At 38.0% G+C, this 27,171-nt stretch overlaps 1 protein-coding gene across 1 annotated transcript in view; it reads left to right on the top strand.

The window, feature by feature from the left end:
- Positions 1–18,466, top strand: part of TMEFF2 (transmembrane protein with EGF like and two follistatin like domains 2) — a 289,338-nt gene extending 270,872 nt beyond the window's left edge. The window contains exons 8-10 of the mRNA XM_068968943.1: positions 13,621–13,744; positions 15,275–15,433; positions 18,370–18,466. Coding sequence (XP_068825044.1) covers positions 13,621–13,744; positions 15,275–15,433; positions 18,370–18,466 — 380 coding nt within the window. The remainder of the gene's footprint in view (positions 1–13,620; positions 13,745–15,274; positions 15,434–18,369) is intronic.
- Positions 18,467–27,171: the final 8,705 nt, after the last annotated feature.

Genomic DNA, 27,171 nt, shown 5'->3' with positions numbered 1-27,171 from the left:
ATATAATCCATACCTTTTCTCAGCTGTGGCTATTTGTTTCTCTATCCAAGAGAATGCTTCATTTGATTTCACACAGGGCATTAATTCTTGTTGCCATTCTGTTAGCTGTCTAACAGAGCCATTAAGGAAGCCTAGAGATTTGTGAGAGTTGGTCTCAGGATACCTAGGAATTGACAACATTTAGAAGTCTCTCACAGATGCTGGCATTTGTTGCAGACACACTGCCTATTCTTTGAGTGCTGTGTTCTCAAAAGAGGCAAAGACATTCTAAAATAAATTGAATTGGTAAGGCTGACTACCAAAATCAAGGAAAGCTTGATAGCTGAAGGCCCCTGATGACATCTCAACTGCTCACACACTCCCAGACGTGGAGCAGCTGGCTGAGATCAGTCCTGCAGGCGAAGGAGCCGAGACACACTTGGGACCACAAGGGTGGTGCAGCACCAGTGCCAGTGTACTTATCAGGGGAAGCATGCGGGGTCCAGGGAGTGGGAGAACCTAGCATAAGCTGGCCAGAGACAGAAAGATGAGAAATGTCAAGTGTTGTGATCTGAATCATCTGAACATCAGAATTTCCTGGGGTCCTTTTCTGAAAGACAAAATTCAAGTCCTTCAGCTGGTGATTCTGATTCAGTTGATCAGGACCAACTGAACCCTGAAAATCTATTTTTGACAAGCAGTTAAGGTGTATCTGCATTAGAACAAGCAACATTACCCGTAAAAGAGGCATTTGAGGACAGTGACCAACTCATTAAATTTTGTCATTTATGAGAAATCACAGTAGAATTGTGTTTATACAAAACTCACACACAAGTATACACATTTCTGTGAGGGTATCAAAGTATCCAGGATGTCTCCTAAGATGCTGTAACATGCCAATGCCAAGGTTCTATACCTATAAATGTTGTTCAGGTATATAGCATTGCATAAATATCCCCCACTGTGGTTGTCTACAGTTTCTAGGCTAGGCAGTTTATTAATGTTTAGAATTAAACATTAAACTTCAATATTCCACTTAAATATTATATGACAGTTCTAGCTATTTGAAGTGTTTTTCCCATAATTTTTAGAGCTTATTTGTTTCTTTTATTTTTCCAGAAGAGTTCAGTTATAAAGCTGTTTCCATAGAGAATTTTGCATTTATTCCTAGTGTTTTCTCAAGTACTTCTGAGACTCTGCTCACAAAAGTCTGTTAAAGAATAAAAACAATACCCTTTGTTCTTTAGTTTAAGAGACTATAAAAGCTCTCCAATTCTTTTCAGAGTGTTCTTGTAGAAAACCAAGCTGATCGCTAGCCATATTCATAACAATGTCATTAAGTTTATCTGTACTTACAGTTTACCATCTATTAGTTTTAAGTATGAGAATAAATGCATGGTCATATTCAGAAAAAGGCAACTAAAGAAACTATTTTATTAATTTATAATCTTAATTCTTATTCTGAAATGCAGTTGCCTGTGTTTTGTTTTATTTTTAAAATGTTTCCTTTTTCGTTATCCTAAAAAAGTTCAACCATCATTTCTCACTTCTGGATGAGATAGTATACATAACAGTGTGAATGATCAGATTGTTGTTATTGTTGTTCAACCACTAAGTCATGTTTGACTCTGTGACTCCTTGGACTGCAGCACACCAGGCTCCCCCATCCCTCACTCTCTCCCAGAGTTTGCTCAAAATTCATTTCAATTGAGTTGATGATGCTATCTAACCATCTCATCCTCATCTCATCTCATCTCTGCCCTCTTCTCCTCTTGCCTTCAATCTTTCCCAGCATCAGGGTCTTTTCCAATGAGTCAGCTCTTCACATCAGGTGGCTAAAGTATTGGGGCTTCAGCTTCAGCATCAGTCCCTCCAAAGAATATTCAAGACTGCCTTCCTTTAGGAATGACTGGTTTGATCTCCTTGCAGTACAAGGGACTCTCAAGAGTCTTCTCCAACACCATGATTAGAAAGCAGCAATTCTTTGGCACTCATTCTTCTCTATGATCCAATGCTCACATATACATAACTACTGAAAAAAACATAGCTTTGGCTGTGGAGACCAGATTAGAATTTAGGAATTCAGAATTGGCCATACATGGTTCCAGTATGGTTTCTGAGGGAGTACAGACATATGGCCTTCATTTTTCTACCCATAAGAACTAGATTTCCCATATCCTTCAGTCATTACGTGAAGGTGATTATAAATGCTTTGTTTAGAACCACACCTCCTTTGTTAACAGAGGGAATACTATTTTAAAAGCCAGATGATGTACTCATGCCTCCACTAGCCCCACCAGAAACTGTAGAAAGAAAGACCCTCATCCCTTTCTCCTGATCCATTTCTACAGGGTCTGTAGCCCTACCTCTCAGCAGACATTCTTTTCTAAGGCATCTCTCACTCGCCCCTCATTTTCTGATGCCACTTTCACCCTACAAAAAGTTGTTCCCATGTCACAATGTTAAGATTCTTTTTCTACCGATATAAATTCTGGATGTTTCTGGCAGGTTCTCTATGCTGGCAACTGTGGTAAGGGGATAACCTAGAGAAAAGGTAACTTAAAATATATATATATATATATGTGTTCATCATCTTCCCTGTGCTATGGTCTGTGATAGGCACAGAGACCACAACAGTAAGATAAACAAGACAACAATACTTGCCTTTAAAAAGGAGTTTCTAAACTAATGCATCAGACAGACAAGTAAAGGACAATGAAAATTTGGTGTGAAAAGTACTAGGAGAGGGGAATGATTTTAAGTAAGGAAGGCAGTGAGTCCAGAATGAGTGGGCAGACGAGAAGATTACAGAAGCTCCTCAGAGGATATAGTGTCAGTGACGAGACCTGAAATGATGAGTAGGAGTTACATAGATGGATGATAAAAGGAGGAAATGAATATTCCCAATAAAGGAAACCGCATATGGAAAGTCCCAGAGGGCAGAGAGAAGTTTCATGTGAGTGTAGGAGGATGCAAGAGAATTACAAGGGGTGAGAGTGGAAAAGCTGGAACAGATTTTGAACACCCTTCTAGCTAATGTTGAAATCTAACTCACTGGAGGAGTAGTGAGAATAACAAGAACTGCTTCTTTGGGAGCTTTAAGCAGGGTCATTATGCACCCACGTTTTTCTTCTAGAAGCATCACTCTGGCTCTATGTGGAAAGCTGACCCAGAGAGGGCAAGACTGAAGACTAGCTGATAGTGAAGGTTTGATCTTAGAGAATAGCCACCAAAATGTAGGAAAACGAAGGAACTTAGTAGATACGTAAAAAGCAGAAACTATAGGACTTGGTGATTTACTCAGTTAGAATTTGAAAGTGAAACCCAGATTTCTGGTTTGTGTTAATGAGTGGATGAATATGCCTTGCCTAAGAAGTAGAGGAAGGAGTGGGAGAAGCTGATGAGTTTGAGATGCCTATGAGACGTTTGCCACTTCAATACATAGATATGGAACTCTATGAAAGTGTGATCATTTATTAAAAGATGTTATGAGCTGGCTAATCAGAATCTGGAAGTCAGAGGCATTGAGGTTACAATAGAAGCCTTGGGTGAGTATGAATGAGCTCCCTCCCTGAGAATGTTTAAAGTGTAAAAAGAAAAGAACTTTAGAAAAACACCAATACTTTAAGAACTAGTTGGAAACAAAGAGCCCACAAAATAGGCTATGAAGGAACAATCAAAAAAAAAAAAAAGGAAGAAGAAGAAGAAAGAAACAAGAGGTAGATGATATGGAAGCCCAGGGAAGAAAAGACTTCAAAAAGAAAGAGGTGGTCAGCTATATCAAATTACTGATTACTAAAAGATTGCGACAGTTGAGGTCTGAGAAGAATAATTAAATTTTAGCAACAAAGATGTTGCTGGCTGACCTTGTCATAGCAGGTTCTCTGAAGGGGTGACCAGAGAGCGTGGTGGGTTAAAGAGTGTGTGGCAGTTAGCTCAGGAAGTGAAGAATGGGAGCAGAGATAGCACTCTTAAGAAGTTCAGCAGTAAAGGGGGAAAAGGAGACAAGAGGTCTACCAAGGGACATGGATTGAGAGAGGTTGGTGAATTTGTATCTTAAGATGGAAGGTACTTGAAAATATTTAAATACTGATGGCTGGGAGCAAAGAGTAAAGATAAGTTAAAGATAATGGAGAGAAAGGAAATAATTGATGGAGAGAACACTTGAGGGGGATGGAGGAGTTGGGATGCATGATAGGTTGGCCCTGGACAAGAACTCTCTCCCAAGGCAGGAGGAAGAAAAGGAAAAGATTGCTTTTCAAAGCATCAGTGGGATCAAGGTGAGGTAAAGAGTCAGGAGTTATAAAAAGCAAACAGCAAATAAGATATGGAAGCCAGATGCTGTCCTGTATTTTAATAAGTTCTTAAATGCGTAGTCTGCATGGTATACTGGGAAGAGCCCTAGTTTTGATGCCAATTCTGCTTATCAATTGTGTAAATTTCTAAGACAAGTAATGAAGCCTATTTGACCTTCAGTTTCAGCATCTATATAAAATGAGATTTTTATAAATCTGCTTTGAAGGGCTATATTAAGGAACATATTTTTTATCATGTTAAGTATTTACACAATGCTAGGCATGTTGTAGATTCTCCAGGAACTGTAGATATACTTGATATCATCCTGTCTGGGGAATCTGTTTTCTTGGCTGTGTTTAGAAAACAACAAGCAAAATCATCTGGAAACAACTGATAGATATATATTACACTTAGTACATAGCACAGTGCCAGACACATAGTAGGTATTTAAGAAATATTGATATAATACATTAGAAATTTTTGGCCTTTATCTACATTATCAAAATCCTTACAGTTTTCTGCTATTTCAGTAAATGTTCATATAATACATCACCAGTTTTTTGGTCCTTATCTACATTATTAAAATCTTTAAAAATTTCTGCTGCCTCAGTGAAAGCTAAATCCTCCTCATTCTCTGTTGGCTAATAATTTCAGAGTCACACAGGAAAACAAATATGTCACCTGAGAAGGTTTATCTCAACTATTCATCCATTGCTGCATATGCTGCCCATAAAAGAAAGAAAAAAGAGCTTGATTCATATAGCCCAGAAGGCCAAAGAGGATCTGAGCCTTCTGTTACTTGTGTTGTCACTTTCAACATTGTTACCCAAGAAGCTCACTAAGAAAGGACACCCAGATTAGCCACTGAGCCAATAAGTTTGGCCAGAAATGCATAGGTTTAGTTCAAGACAAAAGAAAAGGGGGAGGAGAGTATACTTGACATAAAAAAGCTTCCCAGGATTCTTTCTTTCTCTGAGGTTTACAGTAAACTTTGTCTTGGAAGAGAACAGTGTTGCTGCAGCAAGAGCTCAGTGGGGAGAGCTGTAACAAATTGCCCCAGATAAGCTTAAGGCAACTCCAGCTCTGGACTCCTGAGAGACTAATGAGCCATACATCCCTGCCTCTTCCCAAGGCCTGTTGTCGAAGACATTGGAAGTTCCATAAAATACTACATTTTTAAAAGGTCTTCAAGCTTAATCCTCTAAACCTATAGGAGTTACCCACTTGCTGAGCGTTAATAGGCTTTTGACTGAATGGTGAAGTTTGTAAAGGACCATTACAGGCAGAGTGCAGTTCCCCCAGTAGCATGCACTCTTCACTCTCTGGAGGGCTCTGCCATCTGAAACCATGCAAGGCATTTTTAAGGCAGGAGACAGAGAAATGGCTAAAGATCTGCTTATTTTTCTCTCAATAACAAACAACTTTTATTTTTCCTTTTTTATCTTAGAGGTCAAGAATTTGGGGCTAGAAACAAGTATGAAACTTGTGATGTCAAATTCTTAAGTGTGTTAATATTGTATTTGGATGTCATAAGTTAAAATGATACATACAAGTTTCTTTCCCAATATTTTACAGATTTCTCAGCTTTTCTCCATATAAATACATTACCAGTAGAAACTGAGATAATAAAAGCCCATGAAAACAATCATCCAGTGTTGTTCCATTTCATTCACCCCAGTCCCCAAATTACTATATTTCAGACACTGATATTTTTTCCAATTTAAATTCATCCAATTCTTGAATAATGCCATTAAGGGTCTTGCCTGAGAATCTAGTAACATGAAAATTAGTTTTCTTCCATTTTCATTTTATGTCCAATAAGAATATTTATATATCCAAGTGATATAGATAATCACATTTCACATTTTATATTTGTGCCTGATCAACAGTACAATCAGAAAGAATTTCTCTACATCCCCATCCATCCTGCTCCCAACTCATATTTTTGCTTCATTAGCAAATTTTAGGATCAAAATATTTTCAATTACTCTTCTGAAAAAACAGGATAATATTCAACTTGCAGAAGAAATGTAGCACTTGAAAGACCTGATCTCTGTTTTGAGGTTATTTTTTCTAAATCTTTAACAGATGAAATAACTGATAATACTGTTATTCCTAGATTGGGCCTCTGCTCTTGACAAAACTTTAGAATTGATTGTGTCCCTACATGCCTCCATGTCCCTTGTGTTAAGCTGTCACTTTTAGAGAGCATTCTCACTTGCGTGTCCTAGAAGCTTAAAAATGGAGAAGGCAATGGCACCCTACTCCAGTACTCTTGCCTGGAAAATCCCATGGACAGAGGAGCCTGGTGGGCTGCAGTCCATGGGGCCGCTAAGAGTCGGACACGACTGAGCGACTTCACTTTCACTTTTCACTTTCATGCATTGGAGAAAGAAATGGCAACCTACTCCAGTGTTCTTGCCTGGAGAATCCCAGGGACGGGGGAGCCTGGTGGGCTGCCATCTATGGGGTCGCACAGAGTCAGACACTACTGAAGCGACTTAGCAGCAGCAGCAGCAGAGGCTTAAAAAAGGAGAGACTCTTCTCATCTACTCATCTGTGCCTTATAGAAACTATGACAGCAGGTGAGGCTATTATAGAATTTGTTAAGTTGCAAGAACTCAGATTGCATTACATTCAGAATCCGTTCAATTGGAATGCTTTTCTGGTCTTTAAAAAAGTTCGATTGCAATTCAAGCTAGATATGAGGTTTTACTGCCACCTCATATGTTTATGCCTGATAAGATAAGGACAGGAAATCATAAGAATTGTATATCTTCTTTGAAACCAACTCTAATCAACAAGGGGACCATCATGCCTGTACTTCTAAATTCATAATTTGTTTCCTGTCCTGGGCACAATATAAATATAATGGGGAAAAAAAAAAGATAGTTTTTATTTTTCTAGTTGGTTAAATAAAACTGTTTTCAAACTTCTTTAGCAATAGGGCAGTAAGCCAGAGAAGAATAAAATCAAGTAATCACAACAGGTGTGTAAGTATAGGACTATCTCAGTCCTAGGGTTTCCTTGTACTGTTATAACCATGAAAAGTAAAAGTATTAAATAAAGACACCCAAAATGGAAATTTCATTTTTCTGGAAAAATGTGGCACATTTTGTGTACCCACAGGAAAAGAGACTTGAGAAGATAATACACATTGTACAATTCACAAGCATCCACTTGTCAAGATAATCTGTGATGTTAAAAACTGAAGTAAAATCCACATTTTGTTCCCCACAAGGAAGAGAAATACATGGTGAAGATCACTTTATGCTAGAATGTCTGAATTACAGACATGGTAAATACTTAAGATATTTTGCACCCTTTAAAATAGTAAAATGTCCCCATAATTTAATCAAAGTGATTTTCTTATCTAAATAATGTCCTTATTTCTCTACTTCCTTTTCCTAGGATATCAAAAATAATATTTTTTTAAAAATATTAATATTAGTAATTTATTGTAAGTAAATATTCACAATACAATTAAATATTACTCTTAAAAGTCAAAGAACCTAGAGTTCTGAAACAATCCAATCTACCGTTAACACCCCATAATATCTGAGAAATAGTAACACATCTGAAAATTTTCACACAAACTCACCGCTTCACTTTTTAACTCATTTCCCCTATTGAACAGCTCTGGTTGCTTAAAAATGTGCAGTGGAAATCTGCCTCCCTAAAGCATCCTCTAAATTCTGATGATATCTCTAGTCTAGGATCTTTCCAAATTACTCTAAAAGCCCTACACAGAATCAGACTTCTCCTAAGGAATCGAGAGCGTAAAAGCTTTGTAGACATATCCTAAAGAAAATCCTGAGGCTTCCCTGGTGGCTCAGTGGTAAAGAAACCTCCTGCCAATGCAAGAGACATGGGTTCAATCCCTGTCCAGGGAGATCCCACATGCCTTGGAACACAAAGCGAGTGCTCCACGAGTACTGAGCCTGTGCTCTAGAACCTGGAAACTTCAACTACTGAAGCTCGCACACCTAGAACCAGTGCTCCGAAACAAGAGGAGCACTGCAGTGAGAAGCCTGCACACTGCAACTAGGGAGTAGCCCCTGCTCGCCACAACTAGAGCAATGCCTGTGCAGCAACAAAGACCTAGCACAGCCAAAAACAAATTTAAAAAATTATATTTTTAAAAAAAGTTCTGATTAAAGCAAAATAGGAATATCTCCAGAGAAATATCATCTTACCAGCCCGCAAAGTCCTCTCAGACTATGATGCACCATGGATAGGGTCTGGTCCTTTAGCCTCTAGATGCAGAAATTTGATCTTACAAACCCTCAGAATTCAGTAGGCTGAAGAAAGATGACTTGTGCCCCTAACATGCATGGAAACTCAGAACCAATCAGTTCACTCCAATGAAATATATAACTGTCAAACGGATAAGATGGCCAGGCGGTAGTATCAAAGCCATTACCAATGTGTAGGCTGCATAAATGTCCAGTTATTTTAAGACTATTTAGGAAGCAGAACATCAAAACAAGAGAACTGGTTTGTTGACTAAGTGAATATTTTATAGCATCAGACACTAACAGTCTAGTGCAGCCATATCGGCAGCTAGGGACTCTGGGTTTACTAGTTAAAGTTGGCTTCTCAGGGCCCAGAAGCCTGGAGAGCACTGGAACAGATGACAGAACATGACATTCAGATGCTTCTTTGGCCAAGCTCTAACCCTTATCAATAACCTCAGCTATGCAGATGACACCACCCTCATGGCAGAAAGTGAAGAAGAACTAAAGTGCCTCTTGATGAAAGTGGAAGAGGAGAGTGAAAAAGTTGGTTTAAAGCTCAACATTCAGAAAACGAAGATCATGGCATCTGGTCCCATCACTTCATAGCAAATAGATGGGGAAACAGTGGAAACAGTATCAGACTTTATTTTTCTGGGCTCCAAAATCACTGCAGATGGTGATTGCAGCCATGAAATTACAAGACACTTACTCCTTGGAAGGAAAGTTATGACCAACCTAGACAGCATATTAAAAAACAGAGACGTTACTTTGCCAACACAGGTCCGTCTAGTTAAGGCTACGGTTTTTCCATTGGTCATATATGGATGTGAGAGTTGGACTATAAACAAAGCTGAGTGCTGAAGAACTGATGCTTTTGAACTGTGGTGTTGGAGAAGACTCTTGAAAGTCCCTTGGACTATAAGGAGATCCAACCAGTCCATCCTAAAGGAGATCAGTCCTGGGTGTTCATTGGAAGGACTGATGTTGAAGTTGAAACTCCAATACTTTGGCCACCTCATGAGAAGAGCCGACTTATTTGAAAACACCCTGATGCTGGGAAAGATTGAGGGCAGGAGGAGAAAGGGATGACAGAGAATGAGACGGTTAGATGGCATCACCGACTCGATGGACATGGGTTTGGGTGGACTCTGGGAGTTGGTGATGGACAGGGAGGCCTGGCGTGCTGCGGTTCATGGGGTTGCAAAGAGGCGGACACAACTGAGCGACTGAACTGAACTGAATGAACCCTTATCCTAAGGAAATCATCCTTCCTTCAAATATAGGGATAGTTTTAGTTGAATTTTACAGTCACATTTCTGCTTCAGTAGATAATGTCTTGCTTTGACAGATTAATTCCTGAATGACATCTTGTTTCTAACTTTGGGGGAAGAAAGTTGGGGTAGTGAGAAACACACACATACACACACCCTACTCTGGGCTGTACTGATTTAAGTCTCTGAATTGCTATGCCTGGCTCTGTCCACTTTCTGTCAACTTATCTTACTAGACTTGTGATTAAAGCAAGGTTTTGCCATTCACCATTTCTTCTGTCTCTTCAGCTTGCCATGTCTCTTTCCCTGAAAGCATCAGGACAGAAACCATACATGCAGCTGTGTTTTAAAGCAGCCTTCTTCTGTAGCTCTTGACCGGAATGCTGACTAGCAATGGGCATGCAGCCCTATGAGTTCTGCTGCAAGTCACTCAGATTATACCAGAAATCGTTCCTTTAAGAAGTCAGGATCTCATTCAGAGCAAACCATTTGTAAACATTTAAAACAGCAAACTGGACAAAGATTTTAAACAAAGATATGAAAAGTTTCTAGCATCATCACTCACTCTGTTAGAAGAAGGAGCACAACCCTTACATTAAATCTCTTTTTAAATGGAGAAGAGAGAAGTTGATGTGTAAATCATCAACCACTGGAGAAAACACACAGACTTCCAAAGTATCATTTTTCTATGATTTAAAATCTTTAAATGATTTGTTATTGCTTCAGTATCTATGCATAAACATCAGGATCACAAATACCCACTATGGTTCATACACACATTTGGTTTGTATATTAGATTTCTGTGTTTCTACTCTTCTTAATACACTCAAATCTCATTTCTGAAACATGTCTATTGCATTAGTAGAAGTGGTTATATATTCAGGTTTTCAATCAACTGGTTTGCTTGTTTGGGTTGACTATAAATTTGTTGACATATATTGATGATTCCTCATTTTCTTGCCCAGAGATCATTTCTTCTACTCATTTATTTTCAATCTAACTTTCTTATTTGACAGTATCCTGTGAGCAGTGTAACGGAGCACTCCAAGCTCATAAGGAATGGTGTAAACTAATTAGCAGATTTTATGATGGAGACTATTCCCCTCCCACTTGATCATCCTGTCTGGATAATGAACTTTGTGAAAACATTCAGCTCTAGCTACACTAAGGCAACAGTACCACTCAGACAAGCTCTCATTTTGCCCTTAAACTTCAGTTCTTAATTGTGGACATGGTACAAATTCAGAAAAAAAAAAAAAAAACCAGTATGGGGTGAGGGACAGATTTAAAAATAAAATAGCCTTAAAAATGAATCTGAGTTAAGAAAATCTTGATCTTCTTTTCTTCATCTACTTTTGCAACTGACAGAACACAAAGATAGCCCTAATAAATGTGTTTGAATAAGACTACAACTGAAATCACAGTATATACGTGAAATGTAGGGAAGTTAGAGAAAATTCCCCTACATGCAGGTGTGCAGAAGCACTGAAGAGTTACTAACGAACACTAAATAGAATGTTGAATGGTTTGTTATGGGGAGAAGATCCAGAAATAAGAGTGTAAATCAGTGCTGGTTCATTACATCAGCAGTGAGGCTGGCAAAAATCTTTCAGCAGCAGCAGGTGTGCAGTTTGTCCACTCTGGCTTGTAACCTCCTGGCCAAGGCATGGGATGAGTCCAGTCTTCATGGCTTCACGAATGACCACAAGCCCTCTGAAGGTGTATCCAAATCCTGCTGTCATCCTGCTTCCATTTTGGTCACATACGCCCATATTGGAAATCTGACTCCACACTATCCATTTTAATTTGGGTGTTGTTTGCTTCCTGTAGGCACTATTTGTTACCAGAAACACCATGGTAACTTGGAAGAAGGGAAGAAACCAAAAGAGAAAGTTATATATGTTTATCTTTTCTATGAAAGTGGTTCTTGCAGTTTAATAGTAATTATCAAAGTAGAAATATTACAATGCAAACAAAAGATCACCTAAATAGGTAAAGAGACACACATATAAAACAAAGGAATGGCTGAAATGCCATCGCCAGTCTCTTCAGCATCCTTATGATTAGTCCTTTATTCTTTGGGTATGCAATTTGAAATATTACCCTCATACCTATGTGCATAAATATTCCTATACAAGAAAGCAAGTAACATATTTAACAATTTACTTCAAATGTTAATATTTTTCAGATGATACCCTAGGTATTAAAATTTAAAGGTATTTTATAGCTCTGCTTAAACATAAATAATACATTTGTCTACTTCACTAATACTGAAGGTACATTTTTTTTCTCATGATGAATATAGTCATCATCTATGATGGACAGTAAGGGGCTTCCCCGGTGGCTCAGTGGTAAAGAATCTGCCTGCAGTGCGGGAGCCGCAGGAGACCCAGGTTTGATCCCTAGGTTATGAAGATTCCCTGGAGGAGGGAACAGCAACCTACTGTAGTGTTCTTGCCTGGAGAATCCCATGGACAGAGGAGCCTGGCAGGTTCATGGGGTCAAAAAGAGTCAAGACTCGACCGAAGTGACCTAGCATGCACACATAATGGTCAGTAAAAAATTATAAGAATGCACTGTAATAAAAGAAAAGCTATACCCCTATATAGAAATAGTAGGAGATAATCTATTTCATAAAAATAGTAATTTATTCTCAATCTTCCATCGCTGGAAAAACCCATACTGCTGACCAATTACTGTGGTCCTGAAAAGCATTATTATTTTTATACTTTGGGGGCCATGCAACATGGCATGTGGGATCTTAGCTCCCTGAACAGGGATCAAACCTGTGCCCCTTGCATTGGAAGCTTGGAGTCTTAACCACTGGACCACCAGGAAAGTGAAAAGTCAAGAGATTTACATTTCTCATACTTCAGGCAAGAATCTTAAAGTATATCAGGTCTCAGATTATAGAAGAAACTCAAAAAAGGCAAAACTTTACATTATAAAACGAACATATACAGAATCAAAAGACAGCTTAGAGATGGTATTACAAACAGGAAGCAAATGTATTTAAACTAGCAAAGGTCAGGAAAAATATTTACTATCTTTATAGAAATATGAGAAAACAAGGCTTAATGACAGAGGAAAGGGTTCATTTTAGAACACAAGTTTTTTCTTTATTGTAAATTTAAATTTCACGTGACATTGCAAACATAGGCCAAATATTATGAATTAGAATATACTCACAGCATTTAGAAATACTGTGTTAGGATCTACATAAGTGATTCTGAAATAACATTTGCTCTTTCAATAGCATTATTTAGGCAATAAGAAAATGTACGGGTGCTAGGAAAATTCATGTTCACTGTAGATGAAAAAAGCCTGAAAGAATACATTTGTTGAAATTTGCATTTGGTTTGGAAAACTTCTGTTTAACAATTGAACACGGCCATATTTTAACTTTTAAGCTCCCACATGGAGAGAGTGTCAAGGCACTGCAGCAATTTACTTTTAGGGACATTATGCGGGGGTTTTGAAATTCACAAAATGGGATATTTCTTCCTGAATTATTTTATGATCAGTGTACTGTCTCTACACAAGGAAAGTTAAAGCTGTCTGACAACACACAGAAACATTACTGGCTCTTAAAGATGTAGGAAATTACATAAAAGCATGAAAAGCACTGGGTAATTTTGCAGTTTCATCTCTAAACACAATTGCAAAGACATCTGTCTTTCAGTTCTTTCTCCGTCTTTCTTCTGAAGCATGGCCTTTTAATTCTTACCCTTTTAAATATTTTTTGCCTACTGTAGCTTTGCTTCTTAATATCCTGGTTGATCTTACCAGGCTAAGAAAGTGTTTACAGGGGATGTTGCTTTTGTCTGTATTCACAGAGAATGCTAACAAATTAGAAGAAAGTGCCAGAGAACACCACATACCTTGCCCAGAACACTACAATGGCTTCTGCATGCACGGGAAGTGTGAACATTCTATCAATATGCAGGAGCCGTCTTGCAGGTAAGGTTTTCACCCTTTAACTTTTACATGCATAAAGTAAAAATATAGAAACTAAATTCTGGATGGCATTCTGCCTGAGTTGGTGATCAGCAGCCACACTTTTCTCTGCCTCTCCTGCACACAGACACACACACAAGAAAACAATATCTGTGTACCTTCCATATGCAAGTACTATGTAACGCATCATTATATACATTCTGCTGGTCAAATTTAAAATTGTATCTTGGGCATTACAAGTTCCTTAAAGACATGGCCTCCTCTGGTTCATTCACCACTCTTTCCCATGGATGCAGAGCAGTGCTTGGCACAGATTAGAGACTTGACAAATATTTCTCAAATGACTGAATGAGGCCTTACTCTATGTAAGATAACATGGTTGCTTTGGGTAGGTCATCTTTTCCAAAATAATGGCATATACAAGTAGCAAATGGTGAAATAGGTTGCATATTGCTGTGCAGGGAAAGGAGTGTCGCTCTCTTTTTCTCTTCCCTCCCTTCACCCCCTCCCCTTTTCATCTTTTTCCCCTCCCTCTTCTTTTTCTTCATCTTATCCTTCTTTCTTCCTTCCTTCCTCTCTCTCTCTTTCTCAAGATCTGTCTTCCTTTCATGTTTTCCTTCACTGAACACACCAGCACCTGCCTTCCAGTAGAGCCAGGCAGACTGAGAAGTTGCTCCCACTGCTCTGTCATTCCCAGCAGAGTTGTCATTATTAAACCCTTCCGATGCAGAAACCAAAGGTCTAGGTTATAGTTATGAGACATTCAAAGTAAGGTACTAAAACAGTTGCACAAAGTCAATGACAAGTTGATCCCCACTAGTGTTATTCTTGTGTGAGCTGTTCCCTCATTTCATGGTCAGCTGCTAATTCTAACACTATCTACCTGAGCTTTCTGATGAGGGCTGAGTGACAGAGAGGCAGTCTTCATTCTCAGATGAATACACATGGGCTTGTTTTGCCAAACCTTATTGCCTACATTGTAATTACCTTTTTACTACAGAAATTTAACTCTCTAACATAAGCAGACAACTTTATGAACAGTAAATTAAAGAAATCAGTCTTGCTGTACCTCTGGCCCTAACATATTTTTTAACACATTCTAACTGTTGCATAGAGAATGCTTTATCCAAAAAATTAATAAATAGCATTATTTTTTATACTCATGTCATCAGAAACACACCTTTTCTCAAGTAATTATGTTGACTTAGGTTAATTAAAGAGCAAGTTAAATAAAATGTAAAGCTCACCTGAAAAAAATAGAAAGAACAGTTATTCCTGGGCTTCTATCATCTCCCTATCTTCAAACTCTATTATTATAAGTATTAAAAGAAACCATATATCTTTGAAATGAAAAACAAAAAGAGATCTTATTGAAAATAAGTATTTGATAAACAAATCTACAAAGTACTATCTTTTCAGAGCAGGAAAAGGAAACAAAAGGCCTTAATTTCAAAATGAAGAGAAATGGCCATAGGCCAACTATAAAAATGAGTACAGCAGCTTTAGGTAACTGGATGCTATCATTTATTCCAGGTGTGATGCTGGTTATACTGGACAACACTGTGAAAAAAAGGATTACAGTGTACTCTATGTTGTTCCTGGCCCAGTCCGATTTCAGTACGTCTTAATCGCAGCTGTGATTGGAACGATTCAGATTGCCGTCATCTGTGTGGTGGTTCTTTGCATCACAAGGTCAGTAGCTATACTCAGTGGTCACCCGCATAAAGGGATATATCATTCCTCCTTGTCTCAGTCAGATCACTCTAATTCCAAGTCCCTTTGTGGACTCCGCAACCATCCATTTTCTGGAGTCCTATTTCTTCATCATAACATTTGAATAGCCAAATGGAAAGACAATGACATTCATGCTGGAGTGGTACAAATTATTTTCCTTGTTTTTGCATTTTGATGAGGATTATTTATTTTCTAAGCAAAGGCCTTTTCTTTCCTCTTCTAATGTGTAATGCCAGTCTTTGTTTAAATATGCTCTTTACTTTTAACTATAAAAAGTCAGTCTTCATTCAGACGTAACAGTCTGTTTAAATGACCAGCATTTCCTTACTCAGGCTTTCCTAGTGGCTCAGAAGGTAAAGAATCCACCTGCAATGCAGAAGACCCGGATTCAATCCGTGGGTTGGGAAGACCTCAGCGTGCCAAATAAGATCAGAATAGATTTTATAGAAGACCTAGAAAAATATTAAATTATAGCTCTCACTTATAGCACTTATATTTCTAAGTATAACTCTCAGGTATAACCATTTTTAACTTATTTGGTCTAAATAACAAATACATTTTTATCTTAACTTAGCAAAATAACTTTAAGCACAAAAATCAAAGAAAATAATTGTAATGAGAATGATCATGTTGTAATACATGAAAACTTTTGATACATGGAAACACACAGCAAATTTCACAAGCAGCTTTCATATCAAACCCCAGAACAATCAAAGAGTAATTATTTCCTGGAGAGTTGGGTTGAGAGAAATACAGAGATCTCATCCAGTTTCAACAGAAAAAAAAAAAAAAGAATAATTACTAATCTCTGACTCTGGGCTTGGAGTAAAGGACAGAGGCTGGGTAAGTGCTTAACTTCATTAGTGTGTAAATTCATGGTAACCAAGAAGTAGATTCCAGACCAAATGTATATTATTTATGTACTGGTCTAACCAGAAATGTTATTGAAGATATTCTGTTCTGATATAATTTCACTCTGCTCAAGAGAAGAGTTCCAAGGAAGTTTTTCAAGGTTTCTGCCAAATTCACAAGGCATTTAGACTTTCAATCGTTTGTGCAGCTTTACAGTAAATCAAAATGTTTCCCAAAAAATTATTTTCAGAAGACAAGAAAATAAAAGTATCACATCTGTAGAAAATAAAAGTCCTAATATGTCTCAGTATCTGTATCATGCTATCTTCTTTGAAGACAAGTGTGGCATTTGCTCTTGAAAAAGACAAAATGTGGTTCATAAATCCTTCCCTGGCCTAAAGGCTTAAGGGGAAGATCATCGACGGGAGCTCTGTGCTACTCGAAACCAAGTTGAGTTCATCAACTCGACTCTCATGTTTAGATGCCAAGTGAGTCAATGGATTACATTAAAATAGATTCTGGGGAGTGTAAAAATAACTTAAACCAAAAACACTAAGTATAAAAGAGAAGATAGAAAAGCATCTAAACACAGGAAGGTGTGCCATATTACACCAAGGGTCTTGAGCCTTCTAATATCTAAGCAATATCAGCATATGAAAAATGAAATTCATATGTAATAGATCTAATCGCAACAATTTGATTTGCTACTTCATGTACTAACAAAAATGCAGAACTTTCAATGCTTGAGCAGATGTTTAAAAGTCTTATTAGTCATAGTTTTATTTCCATACATAATAAAAACAACTGGGATACATAGGGTCCTTATCTCCCCAGAAATTGTGTGTCTCTATGTGTGTGTGTGTCTGTGTATGTGTGTCATATATGTATACACACACACACAGTGAATATACATGTGAAAACTTTATGAAGAGGGAACAATTATCCCCGTTTTCAAGACAGGCAGTCTGAGGTGTGAGAAGTCAGCAAGTTGCTGAATGTACACAGGTAAGCAATCAGGGCAGAAATGAAGTCGAGGTCGCCTAGTATCAGAGCTTGTACATTTCATTATCACTCATACTGCCCCTTTCACTGGTCATGATGTTTGTATTCTGCTATTCAAGATAACCTAAACTGAGCCCCACATTAGGCTGGCTACCTTTTAAGGCACACATCTGTTTTCACTTTCCATGTGAAAACAAAACCTATCTTCTTTTTACTTTTGAGGAATGTGGCTTCCAGCTCCATGTTCATTTTGACAGATCTACTTCCCCCCCAAAATCATATATCTATATACTATATACATTTATTCATATATGAACATATATGTGAATATGCATTTTCTGATACTCTATAGGCTGTTATAATATGATTTTATATGAACTCTATATTATTATTTTTATTTGTATCATCAAAGCATTGCTATATTATAAAAGTACAGAGCTCTTTAAATGATTTGAGTATTAGCTTTCTATAGAAGCTAAATAATCAGTACCAATTTATGTCTCTAGCTTATACTATTCACATACAAAAATGATGTTAGGCTGAACCAAAACAATATCCCTTTTCATTACAGATCCTATATTAACAGTTGGCTCATTCTCCGGTTTGATAAGATTTAAACTTTTAGCATTGAAATGTCAATATAATATTCACCCTTGGGACGTTTAAGATATAAAGTTGTTGAAGACCTTCAACGTGAGGTTAGATGGGCTCACACTTGCTTGATTGCATTGTGCTGAGTCATTCTTTCTGCCTTAATGAGTAAGCAGTTAAGGACTAGGTAAATTGTATTCCTCTTGAACGTCCACGTCTGTTCTTCAGTTCTCCTTAATAGACGCTTAAAGACAACTGCAAGGAGAAGCAAAAACAAACAAAACCAAAAACCTTTTACAAAATAATTTCAGCTTCTGCTAATAATAAATTCTTACATCTGAAATATTTTAATAACTTGCTTAATCTACAACTTCACTCTGTTTTTGTGGGACTGGACTTCAGGTAGTAATAGCACTGGACTAAGATTTGTAAACTTTCCAACCTTCTAGGAAATGCCCCAGAAGCAACAGAATTCACAGACAGAAGCAAAATACAGGGCACTACAGTTCAGACAACACAACAAGAGCGTCCACGAGGTTAATCTAAGGGGAGCATGTTGCACAGTGGCTGGACTACCGAAAGCTTGGACTACACAATACAGTATTATAGACAAAAGAATAAGACAAGAGATCTACACATGTTGCCTTGCATTTGTGGTAATCTACACCAATGAAAACATGTACTACAGCTATATTTGATTATGTATGGATATATTTGAAATAGTATACATTGTCTTGATGTTTTTTCTGTAATGTAAATAAACTATTTATATCACACAATATAGTTTTTTCTTTCCCATGTATTTGTTATATATAATAAATACTCAGTGATGAGAAAAAAATTGGCATTCTTAAATTTGCGGTATCTCATAACTGTAAATATAATCAAGCTAATACCTCTGTATAGGTATCAGTATTTTATCTTTCTCCACATCTTGAGACAAAGCATTGGTTTATACAGGACTCAGTGGCTAGGTTTTGAGTGATCCCAAGATCAAGGAAAATGATGGTTATTGGAAAAGAGAAAAAATAATTTACTTTATATCAAGTGAGGATAAAATATTTCAGATCTTTGAATCATCTCTGTTTCATCAACTTTCTTCCCTGGTCTTCCATTTTCATCCCCAGAGCAGAAAAACCTCTGGCATATAAATTAAATCAAAGAAGAAGGGGAGGAAAAGTGTTTTATAACTCATAAAGGAGAGGGAAAAAAGACATTGGCTTTTATTTGGGAAATATCTTAGACTCTCCCAGTTAAGTGCATATATCTGAAAGGTCCTGAACAAGCTACACATTAGGAATGCACAGAGCACAAAATCTATTCCATTTAGGTGCATGGAATTAACAACTAGGGAAAAACTTTAATAACATCATTAAGTGGGTAACACCAAATCATGAATTCTCAGAAGCACCTTGCTATATTTATAGTATATGGTTCTTTAAAAATAAGTTAGAATCATAACCAAATACCTCATGAATAACTATGCAGCAGCATTATTTGAAATGGAACTAAGATGATAATATTTCATAAAAACAGATAAATGTGTTATATATATATATATATATATATAAATGATAAGAATGAAAATTAATCCCATAGCATATGAAAGACCTTAGTGGAAAATCCATATAGATTTTTGAGCATATAAATAGGCATGACCATTTTGGAAAAAATAAACTGTAAAAATTCTCAAGGAATAAGAAGAAAATAACAAATCAAATAATTGCCTTATTATTTAGTTTTTCACAGCTTTCTGTGGCTAACACAGTAATCTAAATAAAGCTTTCTTTGTCTCCTTCAAATGACCTCTGCATAAACTGAAAGGAATGACACTTCTGTGGCCACACACAAAAAAAGGACAAATGTCAAACCAGCACATTCTGAAAATAAAATATTCAGTGAAAAATAAGTTTCCTGAAGTGATATTTAAGATATTTGTTAAAACATTTTTTAAAGGTGACAGCCTAAATAAGATTTAGGACTCTGTGAAAAATCTGCTTTTCTAGGTTAGTCATCACTTGAAAAAGTGAATCTATAGGCATAACCATCATTCACATGTTTCCAAAAATTGGTCGTAGGCTATTTGTACAAACAAAGTCTATTTAAACTTCCACATGGAATTTTAGTTTCATCACCAGGTACAGAGATATAACTAGCTGTGATCACCTTTGTGTAAGACAGGGGTTGTAGCAAACCTTTCCTTCTCCTAAGGGAGGAACAAAAATGCAACATCACAGGGCTTACAAGAGTTTGAAGGAAACAACAATTCCACTGACTTTTTCTTGTAAGAGCATGAAATGACTTGCTTCATTAAATATTGATACATTACTTTGCCCATCAAAGGATCATAAACCTAAGTGTTAGAAAAGCCCTTGAGTTCATGATACAGTATATTCCTATTCACCTCCATGCTCACCCAACCCATGAAAGAATTCTTTTTAAAAGATGCATAACAAATCTTAAGTGAGCATATGTTATGTGCCAGGCATTCTCCAGAGACTTCCCTGGTGACTCAGCGGTAAAGAATCCACATGCAATGAAGGAGACATGTATAGAAGATGCAAGTTTCATCCCTGGGTTGGGAAGATTCCCTGGAGAAGCAAATGGTAATCCACTCTAGTATTCTTGCCTCAGAAATCCCATGGACAAAGGAGCCTGATGTTCTGCAGTCCATGGGGTCACAAGAGTTGGACATGACTGAGCAACTAAAACCAAACCAGGCATGATTCAAGGTCTTAGGGAAATACAACTAAAATATGACCTCTCCTCTAAACGAACTCACAATCTCATCCTGACATAATCATCTACCCTCTTCTTGCATATATATTATCACTTGGAATTTTATTCTTGGTCAATTCTAATTTTGAGAACATTTTTTTCATATTGAGTTGAAATTTATTTCTCTATGGCTTCTACACATGGCTTCTGTTTTTCCTCTGGAGCAAAGGAACAATGACATATATTTTAAAATATTAGAACAGATATACTATGTTTTCCCACTCACTTTGGCAAGTACATTCTAACTCTTTGTAAGCATTTTCTTCTCTAGGTGAAATATCCATACTGTCTTCATCTCATCTTCACGTGATATGGTTTCCACCTTCCCCTAGCATCTGCATCATCCTTCCTTGGACAGATGCTACTTTGCAGCAATATATCTTTAAGTGTATAGCTCAGAATTGCACCTCTGCTACAGTTGTGGTCTGACCAGCACAGAATATGCTAGAACTTGTAGAAAGCAAACTTTGTAGAAAGCAAATTTAACTGAGTCATGATCTCAAAATGCAAATCCTACTTTGACCACAAATTTGGGATGGAATTATGAGCAAGTCATCTCACATGTCTAGTCTCAGTTTCCCCATCATTTCTAATCTCTGAAATTCCAAGATTCTAGATACTCGGAAACCAGGCACTATACTTTTGTTATTCTACTTAAGACCACATTAGCTATTTTTGCTGCTCAACTTAAATTCAAAACTTTTAAAACAAACTGCTATTAAGCTATGTCATTCATTCATTCCTTCATTCACCACTAATTCATTCGTTGTCCATTTATTATCCATTATACATGTACTAGGATTCCCTGGTGGCTTAGATAGTAAAGAATCTGCCTGCAGTGCGGGAGACCTGGGTTTGATCCCTGAGAAGGGAAGATCTCCTGAGAGCATAGGAGCCCACTCCAATATTCTTGCCTGGAGAATCCTCATGGACAGAGGAGCCTGGCAGGCTACAGTCCATGAGGTCACAAAGAGTTGGACATGACTAAATGACTAAGCACAGCACATTTATGTACTGGGCTTCCTTCGTGGCTCAATCGATAATCTGCCTTCAATGCAGGAGACCTGGATTTGATCCCTAGGTCAGGAAAATTCCCTGGAGAAGGAAATGGCAATCCACTCCAGTATTCTTGCCTGGGAAATCTCATGGACAGAGGAGCCTGGTGGGCTATAGTCCATGGAGTCACAAGATTCACACATGACTAAATGAAAATGACTGACCCAATACAGGTACTGAGGGCCACCAAGTACCAGCACCATAATAAGCTATGAGAAGACAAAAATAATTAAGGCAAAGTCCCTGTCTAAAAGGGATCAAATCATCATAGTTCCTTGCATCAAAGATCTTGCAGCCTCATTGGTGAGACTGGAGGTAAATAGTGAAGTATAAAGAGTGTAATAAAGGCTATGATAACTGCTGGCTCAGCGTCCTTGGGGACCCTGCAGGAGGAACCTCCAGGGTGAGTAATGTGACTCTTCACAGGCTGTGAGACACATAGGACAACTTCATCATTCTCCACACAAACCCCGACTTCTTGCTTCTGAGATTTTATCTACTCTTGCTCTCTCCATGCCCTTCTTCTCTCCATAATACTCAGAGCAAGTAACAGCTTATCAGCAAGGCCTCTGTGATTTCCTTAGCTGTCTTCCTAACTCTGTTAGGGTACTTTTCATGTTATTCCTTAATTTTCCATGTAAGTCTTTCTCTTAGCCTGGGAACAAGAAGGCAGAAAACCAGTGTCCTGCCAATTATTTCCATTTATTGGACAAACATGCCTATGCCATTCCAGACACCATTCTAGGTGCTGTTCTGTAGCAATGAAGTGGAGAGATCTCTACACTCGGGTTCATATTCTAGCAGAAGTGGAGGTGAGGATTAATCAAATAACAGTCCAAAACACCCAGAAGCTAGAGAGCTTTAAACTCTATTTTAGAAATTAAAAATAGAATGAGGTATAGGATGACTGAGTTTGAGGGGGACTGGGTCCCTTCAAGGAGAGGGTAGTATTTAAAACTTGGCCTCTGAGGCCAGACACAAATGGGTCCCAGTCTAAATTCCACTTGATGAACTACTTAACCTTGGGCAAGACACCTAATTACTTTATGCCTTGTATTTAAAAATCAAGAGAAAAATGCTTCCCACACTCAGTATAACTGTTATAAGAGATAAGCAAGGAAGTCCATGTTGTGCATAGAACAAGGACATACACAGTGTGAACTTCCAATGTACAGAAATGATTTTTTAGGGATATAATAAATATTTGTTGTAAAAGTAATTAAGAAGGAAAAACCATATGTCATCAGTTAAATAAGGCATAATGGGAGTCATATGGTTAGAGTTAGAAGGAATCAAGCAATCACATTCACTCAAAGGAGCATTTCTTGTCTCTTTCAGGACAAGAGAGCTGTTTCTGGTAAAACAAAACAATATAGAGTTAAAAAATACTGGTCCTCTTTTTTTTTTTTTTTTTTTATCAAATAGGTCCACTGGCATCATGTCTGAACAAGAGGAGTGATCATTCTTTCACTTTAAAAGAGGTTAAGCCTCTCATGTGTTTCTAGGCACAGGATGAGTGAGTCAATATTGCAGCAACTTTGCAAGGCCAAATTCTTCGATTTCATGAATCCTCTAGGAAAAGTCAGTACAGACTACTGAAATATGACAGAGATTATCTCAAAGTCACATTAGACTCTCTACTAATGTTTATCTTCAGAGGCTACTTCCATTTTCCGAAACCATGCAGCACTGCACCAGCTGTTGCTGCTCCTCAATTAGAGGAGATGTTTCACTTACATAATTAATCATCTGGATATCAATCACAAGAACCTTTCATTGAATTAATTGATATTTTTATATGAGCATCCATATTATATGAAGTGTGAAGGATTATATAAGGTAATGGTATTGTTTTTTTTTAATAACCTATGCGTGAATATGTAAATGAGAAAGGCCCTTCGAAGGCAACATCAGGAAGGCGGGGATGATGTGCAACCCACCAGGTCAGAGGCAGGCTTTCTTCCAGCCTCAATCTAGACAAAAATCAATTTCACTTGTCCTCTTACTTTGGGAATGTAACCAAACTCAATCTAGCATAAGAACTTAATTCAGAGTTACTGAGAGTCCAATATCAAGTATTATAGGAGAGAGGACTGGGACAGTCCTAGTTCTCTATTCCCAGTGGTCCCACTGCCACTGCTAAACCTGCCAGTCTTCCTGATTCAGCAGAGACACTCCTTCTACAAGAGGCTTTACCCACAGTGATCTTGGAGGCGGTGGCTTCTCAGCACGCATCCTTGAGCGGTCAACCCATTCTGCAGGGCACATTTGGAGATAGCTCTGTGGCCTGCCTCCCCATGGGTGTCTCCCCTTGCAGGCTTCCTCCGCTTCTCCAGATCCAACCACCATTTTCCTTCACCTCATGGAGCCTCCATCCTCTGTAAAAACACTTCTCTGCCACATATCCCTGGGCTTAGACCTTGAAAACAAAGACCTTTTTATAAGCCAGGCTATGAAAACAAAGCAGAGAGTAATGACCCAAACTGTCATCACAGTACAGCAAATTAGTAATAAATAGATTACATAAATAACACTTGGTTAACTGGCAAAATTAGAAAATGTAGATAAGCCAAACACATAAATTAATCTCACCGACAAAAGATAAACACCAAGGTGTTGACATATATCCTTTCAGATAATATTGGTGAATGTACGTTGAGGTTTTTATAAGACAAAAGAATTTTTAATAAACTGAATGTTCATAATAATAAGCTACAAAGCTTCACAGTCATTTAAGCACAACTTACCAACACAGATATATGGTGTGGCTCTTGTGTAAGTTTCAATCATGTTTAGTTGCAAATCAGTGAGGCCTTCAAAAAGTTTAGATGAGGATCTCTAAGCCATCTGTTTGCATGCTTATCTTTCTTTGTCCTCACAACACTATTTTCCCACCATGTCCCACACTATTTACAAGGGACCCTTCCAGTCCTAGCACACATACTATTGGTAAGCTATTCTCAGTTTCCAAATCCATCCAAAGCGTGTGACCTCATCTCCAGAGTTTCTCCTTAATTGTCCCTGTATCAGCTTGAATCTAAGTAGATCTAGAGATGCTAGACCAGATTTACCCTCCACTCACCATGAGGATGTTTTGTTTCTCTTTTCACTTTGTGGGAGCCTGGTAGGCTACGTCTGTGGGGTCACAAAGAGTTGGATATGACTTGGCAACTAAACAGCAACAACCACAAGCCTTTCTGTAATTCCTAGTCTAGAGAAGGGTTTGGCCATTTCACCATCATTTAGCTTCAAGGTACTCATGCCAAAGCTGTCATTGCTACAAAAATTCACATTGCAGGTAACGTCAGTTCATAAGGGTATTAACCTCTGTGCTGTTTCCCACACTGGGCTCTTCTTCCCTCCTTGTATGCTATGAGTAATAGGTCACTCACTGGCCTTAAGTGAGGCAATCAAGTTGGTTCAGAACCAGCAGGTAGCATAAAAGTGCAGCATTAAATAACACTTTAAATATATTTAAATAACATTTAAATAACACATTAAATAATTATAGTACTTATTATTTTTTATTTATTAAAAAATATATATCCTGATTATATATAAAGTTACTTGCAACCAACTTTCAAGCTTGAGCACAAGACTGACTAATTAAAAATAGCATAAGAATATTATATCACTTAAAGGAATGCATAAATTAGTGCCACACATCAAGTGTGCTGAAGTTAGCTACTATAAAAAAGCACTGAATATTATTGGATGAATTAGACCTGTAAAGACCATTTGTTCTTCTAACAGGCTTTACTATGTGGTATGTCAAGGGATTTCTTTATAAGAACAAAGATGAAGAGAAAATGCTATGGCCACTAGGGAACACACTTACCTCCTAATTACTATTTTAAAAAAAAATTCTTAGCTAGAAGTTACTTCATCTGTTTAGATCTCTAACCTCTGACCAATGGAATTTCAAGTAAGACCTCAGAGTGAGAAAACACAATATGCGGGATGGGGAAGAAGCAAAGGAGCAAGAAAGAGCTGAGAGAGGAATCAAAGGCTGGGGGAAGGTGAGAGGGAAGGAGACAGCCAACAACTGGATTGGGAGGAAGGGGGCAGTTATGGGAAGAAGAGTATAAGAGATGGTTCATTCAAATAGTCCCTTAAAAAGAAGCACATCTAAAGCATTTAAGCAGGACTACAGGCGTATGTGGTGGCAGCAAGTGAGCAGAGGGCAGGAAGGTGGTGCCCTGGGAAGGTCTCTCGCCCTGAAGTCTCAGAAGACCAACCTGCTGTGTGTACAGGGTTGGGAGGTGAGGAGCTGGCTTGGCAAGCCAGGCAGAATGAGGCCAAGGCATTACGCCAAAGATGATTGTTCAGGCCTCCGGGTGAGGAGAAGAAATGTTTAAAATAAAAGTCCTGTTATTTGCATATTTTCTTCCTCACAATTCTTAACCTCAAGATATGCAGATCAGATTCTTTATATTCTGCTGGACAAGCTTGTCGCAAAGCACTGGATCTGCTCTCTCGATACAGAACAAAGGAATAGCTTATCCTCCCCACCCAGAGGCGAGCCCTCTGTCTCCTGCTATAGCAGTGCAGTGGCCATCACATAAGTACTATCTGATCTGGCTACACTTGCAAGAGAAAATCCTGCTTTAAGACCTTAAAGCAGCCCTGAGCAGCCTTAGAAAAAATGTGCGAAAAAAGGCTGGTCTGCTTCAGACCAGCCCCTGCCTACAGAAGACAAACCATCTGTGGTCTGCCTGGGGAAATACAGGTCAGAACTGCCAAGAGGAGCAAACCATTGGAGAGGATTCTTTAGGTCTGAAAAGTTGAGTAGAAAGACAAAAATGATGGCTCGATAAAGTGGAAGTTAAGGGAGAAATAGGAAGAGAAACCCCAGTGTTCCACCTTTTAGACTTTCTGAAAGCACGTGGCTCCACTGTTCACAGGACAGCACCAACAGAACCCAGCGACTTATAATTAAGCTCCCAGACCAAGCCTTGTAAACAGCCGGCAATGTTGTCGACGTCCCCCAGAGGGTTGAGACTTCACTGCACCAGCATCCATATAATAACATTATATTTCTCTTTTAAATAAGATGTACATGAATGTTCACTTGCGCCCAATTACAGTAATGCATGATTTACATAAAATTAACTCTCCTGCTTAATTACAGGCATGCAGGGATTAAGGGAGAAAAGGCTTTTACTTTGTAAACATTATATGCTTTAATGCTTAGCGTCTCTGTGAAATGCAATTGGCCCAATCGCAGATGAAGATGAGCTCCTTGGTCACCGGGGTTTACCAAATGTTGCCGTCCATTCTACGAGGATTATGTGTAAACTGAGTCACCGGAGTCTCTACCCAGTTAGAGCAGAGATCCAATTCTTCCACAATATGAATGATTTAATATAAACTGGAATATTCTGTAACAAGGATCTAGGGTTTAGAAGTTTCATATT

Source organism: Capricornis sumatraensis, chromosome 3 (assembly GCF_032405125.1).
Source record: "Capricornis sumatraensis isolate serow.1 chromosome 3, serow.2, whole genome shotgun sequence".
Lineage (NCBI taxonomy): Eukaryota > Metazoa > Chordata > Mammalia > Artiodactyla > Bovidae > Capricornis > Capricornis sumatraensis.
The sequence above is the reverse complement of the archived record's forward strand: the minus strand, read 5'-3'. Positions and strand labels throughout refer to the sequence as shown.